Source organism: Coregonus lavaretus (genome assembly GCF_964263955.1).
Source record: "Coregonus lavaretus genome assembly, chromosome: 8".
Lineage (NCBI taxonomy): Eukaryota > Metazoa > Chordata > Actinopteri > Salmoniformes > Salmonidae > Coregonus > Coregonus lavaretus.
In genome coordinates this window covers 3,438,131-3,450,165 of record NC_139995.1, presented here as the reverse complement: position 1 = coordinate 3,450,165, position 12,035 = coordinate 3,438,131, and the positions used below count along the sequence as shown (strand labels likewise).

Here is a 12,035-nt window from a genome sequence, read left to right as displayed (position 1 = left end):
ACGGCAACAGTCACTTGTTGCTGTGGTAGACGACAACAGTCACTTGGCCCTTTCCTCTCTCTTCGCCTCTTAAGTGGGAGTTTTGGCCTTTTATTCATGTACCTATCTGGCTACTTTTATTACGCCAGATACATTCGCCATGCACAACCAAAGCAAAACGACACCATGTGCCGTCTTTGCTCTCACCAACCCCGTAAACACTGCATCACCTGTTCCCTGTTAGCATGTGTTCACTCTACCATTTGTAATGATGACTTACCTGGATGGCACATTTTCCTCATTGCGCCCTGTGCCAGAAATCACTCAGACTCTAACATCTGTTCTTCTCTCCGGTGGGCGGTGTCATGGCGCCGTTCAAATGGCCCCAGCCAATGAGGAGTGGCGGTGAGAACACGCTGCTGATAGGTTGTGCTGACACAGCCTTTGCTCGTACCAAAATAAATGAAGTAGTGCGCCTTTATTAATGGAATGGGGGAAAAGCAATGCTTTATAATCATTCTGCACCTTCCCGAGATGCCATGTCCCTGAGATGAATAGGAGCCCGATGATAGATGAGGCATTTACTCCCAAGAATGCAAGCACAACGCATATTGTAATGGCCCTCTGAAAAAGTTTGAGAGACAATACTTTGCTTTAGAGTGCAGACCATTATTCTTCCATAAGGCACTGGCAAAGACTGACAAAATAATTCTCCCTAAAAGTTTGTGATTGATTAGAACAGCAGATTTAAACCCTTTGATGATAGCATAGTTAGGACATTTGAACGCTCTCCATGTCACCTTACCGGTGGTAGGAAGCTTAGTGGTTAAGAGCGTTGTGCCTGTAACCGAAAGGTCGCTGGTTCTAATCCCTGAGCCGACAAGGTTAAAAATCTGTCGATGTGCCCTTGAGCAAGGCACTTAACCCTAATTGCTCCTGTAAATCGTTCTGGATAAGAGCGTCTGCTTATTGACTAAAATGTAAATGTAAAATGTATTAATGTTCATTTCAACATTATACAGTGAGGGAAAACATATTTGATCCCCTGCTGATTTTGTACGTTTGCCCACTGACAAAGAAATGATCAGTCTATAATTTTAATGGTAGGTTTATTTGAACAGTGAGAGACAGAATAACAACAAAGAAATCCAGAAAAATGCATGTCAAAAATGTTATAAATTGATTTGCATTTTAATGAGGGAAATACGTATTTGACCCCTCTGCAAAACATGACTTAGTACTTGGTGGCAAAACCCTTGTTGGCAATTACAGAGGTCAAACGTTTCTTGTAGTTGGCCACCAGGTTTGCACACATCTCAGGAGGGATTTTGTCCCACTCCTCTTTGCAGATCTTCTCCAAGTCATTAACATTTCGAGGCAAACGTTTGGCAACTCGAACCTTCAGCTCCCTCCACATATTTTCTATGGGATTAAGGTCTGGCGACTGGCTAGGCCATTCCAGGACCTTAATGTGTTTCTTCTTGAGCCACTCCTTTGTTGCCTTGGCCGTGTGTTTTGGGTCATTGTCATGCTGGAATACTCATCCACTACCCTTTTTCAATGCCCTGGCTGAGGGAAGGAGGTTCTCACCCAAGATTTGACGGTACATGGTCCTTTGATGCGGTAAAGTTGTCCTGTCCCCTTAGCAGAAAAACACCCCCAAAGCATAATGTTTCCACCTCCATGTTTGACGGTGGGGATGGTGTTCTTGGGGTCATAGGCAGCATTCCTCCTCCTCCAAACACGGCGAGTTGAGTTGATGCCAAAGAGCTCCATTTTGGTCTCATCTGACCGCAACACTTTCACCCAGTTCTCCTCTGAATCATTCAGATGTTCATTGGCAAACTTCAGACGGGCATGTATATGTGCTTTCTTGAGCAGAGGGACCTTGCGGGCGCTGCAGGATTTCAGTCCTTCACGGCGTAGTGTGTTACCAATTGTTTTCTTGGTGACTATGGTCCCAGCTGCCTTGAGATCATTGACAAGATCCTCCCGTGTAGTTATGGGCTGATTCCTTACCGTTCTTATGATCATTGCAACTCCACGAGGTGAGATCTTGCATGGAGCCCCAGGCCGAGGGAGATTGACTGTTCTTTTGTGTTTCTTCCATTTGCGAATAATCGCACCAACTGTTGTCACCTTCTCACCAAGCTGCTTGGCGATGGTCTTGTAGCCCATTCCAGCCTTGTGTAGGTCTACAATCTTGTCCCTGACATCTTTGGAGAGCTCTTTGGTCTTGGCCATGGTGGAGAGTTTGGAATCTGATTGATTGATTGCTTCTGTGGACAGGTGTCTTTTATACAGGTAACAAGCTGAGATTAGGAACACTCCCTTTAAGAGTGTGCTCCTAATCTCAGCTCGTTACCTGTATAAAAAGACACCTGGGAGCCAGAAATCTTTCTGATTGAGAGGGGGTCAAATACTTTTTTCCCTCATTAAAATGCAAATCAATTTATAAAATTTTTGACATGCATTTTTCTGGATTTTGTTGTTGTTATACTGTATCTTACTGTTCAAATAAACCTATACTGATCATTTCTTTGTCCGTGGGCAAAAGTACAAAATCAGCAGGGGATCAAATACTTTTTTCCCTCACTGTAGCATGGGCCCAGAGTATTTCCCGCAGGTTACATAGTCAGGGCAAAATTCCTGCACTCCTACGGTGTCCATATTTGGACAGCCTAAGGCAAATCCTTCTGAGACTGAGGCTGTCCTAATATGGACACCATACAGTTCAAGTCAACTTCTCTTTAGTCATAGAGTAAACTCTCCCTGAGAATGACCTCAAGGCATCTGTAGTTTCTTCAGTCTTCAGTCTCTCCAACCATGGAGGAGCTAAATGTGGCCTGGTAATCTGGCTTAGTTCATTACATGGGAACACACACTGAGCAACACCCTCTAATGGGGGACTGAGTCTGCCGCTGCTACGCATGGCTGGGTACCTTCACGGGTGGTCTCCCATGCTCAGACGAGGATCACTACCCACTTCTCTGCTTTACTCCTCTTCCGTCTCTCTCTCTCTCTCTCTCTCTCTCTCTCTCTCTCTCTCTCTCTCTCTCTCTCTCTCTCTCTCTCTCTCTCTCTCTCTCTCTCTCTCTCTCTCTCTCCCTCTCTATATCTCTCTCTCTCCCTGTCTTTCTGTTCGTTAGCCTCTCTCTCTCTCTCTCTCCCTGTCTCTCTCCCTGTCTGTCTCCCTGTCTCTCTCCCTGTCTGTCTCCCTGTCTCCCTGTCTCCCTGTCTCTCTCCCTGTCTGTCTCCCTGTCTCCCTGTCTGTCTGTCTGTCTGTCTGTCTGTCTGTCTGTCTGTCTGTCTGTCTGTCTGTCTGTCTGTCTGTCTGTCTGTCTGTCTGTCTGTCTGTCTGTCTGTCTGTCTGTCTGTCTATCTGTCTCTCTCTCTTTTATCTTTCTCACTGTGTGTCTCTCTTATCTCGTTCCCCCCTGTCGAGAGGAAGGAAGGAGAGATACGGAGCCGTTCAATGCACTGGAAGCCCAGTGTTGTCTCTTGTGGATAGTGTCGCAGGGTATCAGGGCTGCGTTGGTAGAGTGGAGAGCAGGGTAGCGCGCAGCGAAGGGGAATATGGGAAAGAGTGAGGCACTTCACCTCATTAGATGTGATGCTCCTGCAGGCATTCAGTTTTGTTTGGCTACAATTTACCTCTGGCAGAAGGGTACCACTCAAGTCTGCTTGGTTTTGATTTCACAATGTGAAAGTGAAAGTGTTTGATAACAACCAGTTTACATGCATTGATATGACACAGTTTACATGCTCCATGGCATTCATTCATAACTGACCAAATAATGCTGCCACCATTACCTATCCCAGGGGTTACCAAAATGTTCTCGCACACAATCCCAAATTGACATCAGGAAATTCCAGTGACCTCAACCATTGAACCATATACGTTTGGGAACCACTGACCTATATTCTAATCTCCATGGTACTCTCTCTCTCTGCCCCCTCAGCTCCCCCCACGCCCATTGCCCCTCCGGAGCTCCTGGCGGTGGGGGCCACCTACCTGTGGATCAAGCCCAATGCCAACTCCATCATCGGGGACGGCCCTATCATCCTGAAGGAGGTGGAGTACCGCACCACCACGGGCAACTGGGCCGAGACCCACATTGTGGACGCCCCCACCTACAAGCTTTGGCATTTGGACCCCGACGTGGAGTACGAGATCAAGGTTCTGCTGACCCGGCCAGGCGAGGGGGGCACGGGACCCCCAGGACCTCCACTCATCACCCGGACCAAGTGTGCTGGTGAGTTGAACAATGCGGTTTCTTTGTCGGTGTTGTGTTTCTGTCGTTGTTCTATTATGTTGATGTGCTCTTCTTTTTTTTGGGTCCCCATTAGCTGACGCCTTAGTGACTGCTAGTCTTCCTGGGTTCCTTCTAACTAGAGAATAATTAATAATCTGTATATACTCCTAGTTTGAGGGATAGTGTGGATTTCTACTGCTCATCTTTCAGTGCTGTATACATTGGGCTCCTGTTACCAGCTATTTCCACTTTGATGATGGGAGCTATATTCCTATTATCTAAGTGAAGGTTATTGAATCCATCACATGTGAGAACAGTCACTTTTTCCAAAACGTGGAAAACGAGAACCAAATAGATTTTCCCTTGCAAAAGTAAATCAATGAGTTCACTGTGCACCACCTGCCTCCATAAGGTCCACCCATCCATCTTCTATTGCCCAGTCGGCTTCTGAAGTTCACACTTCCTGATTCATCCGAGACTCTCAAGTTGCGTCCCAAACGGCACCCTATTCCCTTTATAGTGCACTACTTTTGACCAGTAGTTATTGGCCCAGTGGGTTGTGTATGGAGCTCGCAGAAGAAATAAATGCTTCATTTAATAAAGGGACTGCTAATCAGATCAACCCTGTGCGTGCGTGTGTATGAGAGAGACTGTGTGTGTTACTGTTTCTGTGTGTATGAGATCAACTGTGTTTGTGTGTGTGCATGTGTTTGAGGTTTTGTGACTGTGTGTGTGTGTGCAACTGTGTCTATATGTGACTGTTTGCTTGTGCGTGTGTGTGCGTGCAATGGCTCCTGTGGGGCTCTGATGGGGAATGGTAATTGAGGTGAGCAGATGAGCAGCCATGGGAAGTCTCTGTTCTCCAGGTGAGAGAGATGATGAAGGAGCCGCGTGTGGCAGCGCCAACCCAGTGGGGAAGCACCAATGATCTGGAGAAAATGAAACACTGTTAGTGTCCCCTCTCTCTTTCTCCCTCTTCTTTCTCTTTCTTCTCTCCTTTTTATATTGAGTCTCTATTTCTGAATATCTCTCTCTCTTATCTATTTGCCCCTGCTCTTTCCCTCTCATTACCCACTGCTTTACTCAACATCTTATTCTTGTTCTCCGTCTGGAAAACTGATTGGATTTGCAACAACTCACCCAACTTTTCATCTATATTCAATGACAGGGTGACATTTTTTGGTTGATTCCACGTTGAATTCACATTAGTTGACAACTCAACCAAAAGTAAATCAAAACTAGACATTGAACTGACGTCTGTGTCCAGTGGGACAGTTGTTGCCTTCTCTGACCTTTTGAAGTTCATGCAGGGTGAATATGTGTGGGAGTGTGTCTGTGTGTGAATCTGCTAATGAATGTCTGTCTCTATCTGCAATCTTTGGCCTTTGTCTTTTTGTGTGTTGGTGCTGTGACTATGTGTGTTCAAGGTAGTTTGTGCTACTCTAAGTGCCTCTGTGTGTGTATGCTTGTGTTTATGTGCTCACATTTGTGTGCACGTGTCTTTGTGTGGTCCTTTGGCAGCCGCCATCCCTCTCTGTACCCGGAAACAGTTTAGCTAGGTGAAAATGATGTGCTACAGTGGCTCCATGCCACCGGCTCTGCAGGTATCCACCAGACCCCCACCACCCCCCACACACACACTCCTGGGCTCCCTGCTTCGGAAGCGCCACTCCCTCTCAGTGGGCTTCCACACCGCTTCTTCCCTGATAAATGCACCCAATTCCAGCTGACAGACGCAATCTGATCTGCGTTCCCCCGCCCCCCAAAATTATACATTCTGAATTACTCCACCACCGCCTGCCGCGGCCGTTCCCATTATGCTAATCCAGTCCCATGTAAAAAGCACTTTCCCGCTAATGTACACCTACGGGCGGTGGCATTCACTGTGGCATTCATTAGGCATGTTTGGAGAAGACACTGCACCACACATTATCACCTTAAAGGCAAAGGCAATGAACAGAGCCCCCCTGGAGGAAACTGTGGAAGATGTCAGCTCTGAATAGAGCCGGAATGGAGGCTGAACGGAACACGCAGGAATCGATACCGTCCGCATGAAGAGGAGTTTGTAATACATCCCCATACAGGCTAAAAGACAATAAAAGGATGTTTCTTGGGCTGTGAGCCGACAGCTCTTGGACCAGTTACAGATTGCCCCGTCACTTTGGATTGGGCTGTAGAAGCTGACCTGAGAACAGTTTTGACAAGGGGGTAGATCTTTGTGTACTGTAAGCTACGCAGTGCTGCATCTCAACTCGGTTGTGTTATTAATGCAACACGGTATGTGTACCATCCAGAAGGTGTTGGTCCTCAGCCTATGTTACATGAATCAGAACAAACCCCGCTTGACATGTTCGAACCCCCACACAATTGTGGTGTTCATGTCAGCTGAAGATCGGACACTGTTTGAGACGTCCGAGTGCACAAAGATGAGAGTCAGAACCAATAAACAAATTACGCTGCTTGGGCATTTGCGTTTGTGCACAAGTATGTGTGTGTGTGTGTCTACCTGTGGCCCAGATCGATGTGGAAGAGGCTGCCTGTTTTCATCATATCAGAGGCAACCAGGAGGGACAGAGAGAGGGATGAAGAGGGAAGGGTGAGGAAGGAGGGAGGGAGGGGAGGGGAGACAGCGGGGGCAATGATGTGGAGGAGATGTGGTCGCGGCTCCATAGCTCTGTACTGTAAGTACAGCAGAAATTGCAGCAGAAAGAACAATTTGTTTTCTGAAGTGGCGGCCACCGTGTTTACCTGTCAGAGAGATCTCGCGCAGGGGGGTGGGGGGGTAGAGAGGAGATTGAATCAGAGGAGGCAGGTTTGCCGAGGCCTGGCCAGAGGTAAGTGAGGAGGCAAGAGAGTTGAGAGAGGGGGCTGGGTGGGGGGAATTTTAGTACCAGCAAGGGGGGTAAGGGAAGTGTAGGTGGAGGGGGTCAGTGAAGGGCCTCAGAAATGTTCCGGGGCCTTGCCAGCTCACTTGTCTGCCTGCCTGGCTGATTTGAGTGTTGGCAGCCGGCAGCGCTTTAATGGGCTCTGCCATGGCACACCAGGGCCGACGGGGAAACCCAAAGCACACATTGCTATTCACATCCTCCAACACCTGGGTGTATGATCATTACAGTGGACATACAGTTATCTTATTAAATTCAGGTTAAAGTTAAGATATATATATATATATATATATATATATATATATAGAATATGGAGATGTTGTTGATATTATATTGGTGGGATATTGCCTAATTAAGTAACATTATGCTTTAGATCTTTGGCCAAATCAAAGTGCTTGCAGTAAAATAATGGATATCAGCGTTTTATTTTATTTATTTATTTATTTCACCTTTATTTAACCAGGTAAACCAGTTGAGAACAAGTTCTCATTTACAACTGCGACCTGGCCAAGATAAAGCAAAGCAGTGCGATAAAAACACAGAGTTACATATGGGGTAAAACAAAACATAAAGTCAAAAATACAATAGAAAATATATATACAGTGTGTGCAAATGTAGCAAGTTATGGAGGTAAGGCAATAAATAGGCTATAGTGCAAAATAATTACAATTAGTATTAACACTGGAATGATAGATGTGCAAGAGATGATGTGCAAATAGAGATACTGGGGTGCAAATGAGCAAAATAAATAACAATATAGGGATGAGGTAGATGGGTGGGCTAATTTCAGATGGGCTGTGTACAGGTGCAGTGATCGGTAAGGTGCTCTGACAACTGATGCTTAAAGTTAGTGAGGGAGATAAGAGTATCCAGCTTCAGAGATTTTTGCAATTTGTTCCAGTCATTGGCAGCAGAGAACTGGAAGGAATGGCGGCCAAAGGAGGTGTTGGCTTTGGGGATTACCAGTGAGATATACCTGCTGGAGCGCATACTACGGGTGGGTGTTGCTATGGTGACCAATGAGCTAAAATAAGGCAGGGATTTGCCTAGCAGTGATTTATAGATGGCCTGGAGCCAGTGGGTTTGGCGACGAATATGTAGTGAGGACCAGCCAACAAGAGCGTACAGGTCACAGTGGTGGGTAGTATATGGGGCTTTGGAGACAAAACGGATGGCACTGTGATAGACTACATCCAATTTGCTGAGTAGAGTGTTGGAGGCTATTTTGTAAATGACATCGCCGAAGCCAAGGATCGGTACGATAGTCAGTTTTACGAGGGCATGTTTGGCAGCATGAGTGAAGGAGGCTTTGTTGCGAAATAGGAAACCAATTCTAGATTTAACTTTGGATTGGAGATTCTTAATGTGAGTCTGGAAGGAGAGTTTACAGTCTAACCAGACACCTAGGTATTTGTAGTTGTCCACATACTCTAGGTCAGACCCGTCGAGAGTAGTGATTCTAGTCGGGTGGGCGGGTGCCAGCAGCGTTCGATTGAAGAGCATGCATTTAGTTTTACTAGTGTTTAAGAGCAGTTGGAGGCTACTGAAGGAGTGTTGTATGGCATTGAAGCTCGTTTGGAGGTTTGTTAACACAGTGTCCAATGAAGGGCCAGATGTATACAAAATGGTGTCGTCTGTGTAGAGGTGGATCTGAGAGTCACCAGCAGCAAGAGCGACATCATTGATATACATGGAGAAAAGAGTCGGCCCAAGAATTGAACCCTGTGGCACCCCCATAGAGACTGCCATAGGTCCAGACAACAGACCCTCCAATTTGACACATTGAACTCTATCTGAGAAGTAGTTGGTGAACCAGGCGAGGCAGTCATTTGAGAAACCAAGGCTATTTAGTCTGCCAATAAGAATGCGGTGGTTGACAGAGTCGAAAGCCTTGGCCAGGTCGATGAAGACGGCTGCACAGTACTGTCTATTATCGATCGCGGTTATAATATCGTTTAGGACCTTGAGCGTGGCTGAAGTGCACCCATGACCAGCTCGGAAACCAGATTGCATAGCGGAGAAGGTACGGTGGGATTCGAAATGGTCGGTGATCTGTTTGTTAACTTGGCTGTTTGATATCAGCGTTAGAACCCTGGTTGTCTCATTATGTTTTAGTTAAAATCTCTGTAGGATATCAGTATACTGAAGACAACACTACACTCAATGACTACACTTTTCCCAGAATCTCAACTTTGACCGGGGCCTTGCTTTGAAAATCTCTTGTTGTTTTCTCACACCGCCTCCCTCCTCCCTCTCAAGGCTTTGGTGTGAATAGATCACAGCGTTTTCCCTCTCTGGCCCCTATTCATTCAGAGGTGAATTGGGTGTACAGTCCTCAGGTTGAGACCCATTACTACTCTCCGCCAGGTGATGATGAGGGATGTGGCGTCTTTGGCTCCCAGCATGTCGCTTCATCTCAGGCTGTCAACCCTCCGACTGACACACTTCTTCCTCCCGGCCCTAACACCCATGGTGGCGAAGGTGCATTCGGCTCGTTAGGAGGTGGACTGAAGATGCCTCTAATCAATTTTTCGCTGAGCGCGAATGATCTATAGACTATAGACCTCCGCTTGACTGTCAACCAAACAGGATTTATTCTTATTATCTTTCCCTCCGTGTTTCGATAAATCTCCCCCCTGTGCATTGGAAGATGAAGGTGAAAATGTGCTCGTGAGAGCTGTGGTGGCAAGAGCATCCTACTCCTCCTGCAGTCTCTCTCTCTCCCTCTCTCTCTCTATCTCGCTCTGTCCTTGGCTGGTTGCCCCAAAAATACCCACCTACACCTTTTTTCCCCTCCTGGGAGATAAAATGGACACTCCAATATCCTGATTCGCTGTTTTATTAGGTAAATCCCATCCAAGAATTGGAAAATGTTCAAATTTACATTGGATAAGTTGGAATATTCTGATGAAAAATTGGCATTTTGAAAACATGTCATAGCTCCCTAAGCTCTAGTGTCAAGTTTGACGTTTCTGGGTTTCTTAGAGTTCAGGCACATTTAATGATGGGTTTCTCCTGATTTATATGGCTCTCTCTTTAGACTGCCATGCTTTAGTGCTTTCTATTACCATTGCCCTTCATGAGCTTTTCATAGATGATGGGCAGTGGACCGTTGTCTGGCCTAGCCTTCATGCCGAGCCCAAATGCGTGGTTTTAAAGGACATCTCTACTGTTAATTTGTTTGCATTATTTCTGGGCAAGGAGAAGATGGTTTTGCTCGACCTCCACGTCTGGTCTCCTGGGCCAGCATTAATCTCTCCACTCGCCTTGATCTGAGAGGAGGACTTTGCAATATTCAATTTATCTCCAACAGTTCTTTCTCTCCTAAGTCGCCACTGCTGATGCCGCAGAGGGGCTGTCCTGCCACGCATGCTCGCACACACACACACGCACACACTTTCTTCACTCTCACACAGGTCACTCATCTTCCTTCAGGGAGTAGTGAGGGAGACTTGGAGGAACGCTCTGATGATCTGGGGGACGCAGCCTCTTCTGGATTGATCACTTTTTAAAACACCTTCCCTCCTCTGTTAACTGACTGAATATTTATGAGGCGGGATCTAATGTGTCTCCTGGCTTATGTCCTCACACTATTAAGAGATGGGTATCTGATTTACCAGCAGGATATATGACTTTACTTCACTTCTTTGCCTATTGCAGCTTTTTGATTTGAAAGACTCAAGCTTTAACAAGTTCTCATTTACAACTGCGACCTGGCCAAGATAAAGCAAAGCAGTGCGATAAAAACAACAACAACACAGAGTTACATATGGAATAAACAAAACGTACAGTCAATAACACAATAGAAAATCTATATACAGTGTGTGCAAAGGTAGTAAGTAATGGAGGTAAGGCAATAAATAGGCCATAGTGCAAAATAATTACAATTTAGTATTAACACTGGAGTGATAGATGTGCAGAAGATGATGTACAAATAGAGATACCGGGGTGCAAATGAACAAAAATAAATAACAATGTGGGGATGAGGTAGTTGGGTGGGCTAATTACAGATGGGCTGTGTACAGGTGCAGTGATCGGTAAACTGCTCTGACAACTGATGCTTAAAGTTAGTGAGGGAGATAAGTGTCTCCAGCTTCAGAGATTTTTGCAGTTCATTGCAGTCATTTGCAGCAGAGAACTGGAAGGAATGGCGGCCAAAGGAGGTGTTGGCTTTGGGGATGACCAGTGAGATATACCTGCTGGAACGCATACTACGGGTGGGTGTTGCTATGGTGACCAATGATCTAAGATAAGGCGGGGATTTGCCTAGAAGTGATTTATAGATGACCTGGAGCCAGTGGGTTTGGCGACGAATATATAGTGAGGGCCAGCCAACGAGAGCATTAACGACAATAAGCCAAGTGTCTTCAACGACTCGACCACGGAGGCCCGTTGAGAACAGCTAATCCTTGCTTTTCTTTCTTAACATGGAATGTTAAGGGTTTTAAGGCACCAGAGAAACAACAGAGGCTTTTTTTTAACACTGACGCACCAGTCAACACTGATCGGCCACTCAAACTGGGCCCAAATGAAGCTGAAAGGCTCTTCACGTGCTGAAAGGCCTCTATTACTACTCTCTCCTTCCCTTCCACTCTCCCCTCTCCCTCAATGGGGTATATAATGACGGTGCCTGAGGATAAACCCCACTGGTGCAGCTTGGTAATAAAGGCTGTGTTTGTGTGTGTGTGTGTGTGTGTGTGTGTGTGTGCGTGTGCGTGTGGTGACGACGATGGTAAGGGAAAGCTCTTCAGAGAGAGCTGAAGCCTGACAAAGCACGTTTCACATTTCCTTTCACAGCATGTCTCACAGACACACACACAGCACACCAATGTGTTGAATTACGCACATGTATGTAGTGGCACCTTTGGAAAACAAACTGTTTCCAAGGTGTTTGCGTGTGGTTTTATGTGTGCAT

The 12,035-nt window shown here is 46.2% G+C and overlaps 1 protein-coding gene across 1 annotated transcript in view; it reads left to right on the top strand.

The window, feature by feature from the left end:
• LOC311133416 (receptor-type tyrosine-protein phosphatase T-like) overlaps positions 1 to 12,035 on the top strand; it is a gene marked incomplete at both ends in the record, with an annotated part of 396,537 nt that overhangs the window by 107,506 nt on the left and 276,996 nt on the right. The window contains one exon of the mRNA XM_084166909.1: positions 3,942 to 4,235. Coding sequence (XP_084023035.1) covers positions 3,942 to 4,235 — 294 coding nt within the window. The remainder of the gene's footprint in view (positions 1 to 3,941; positions 4,236 to 12,035) is intronic.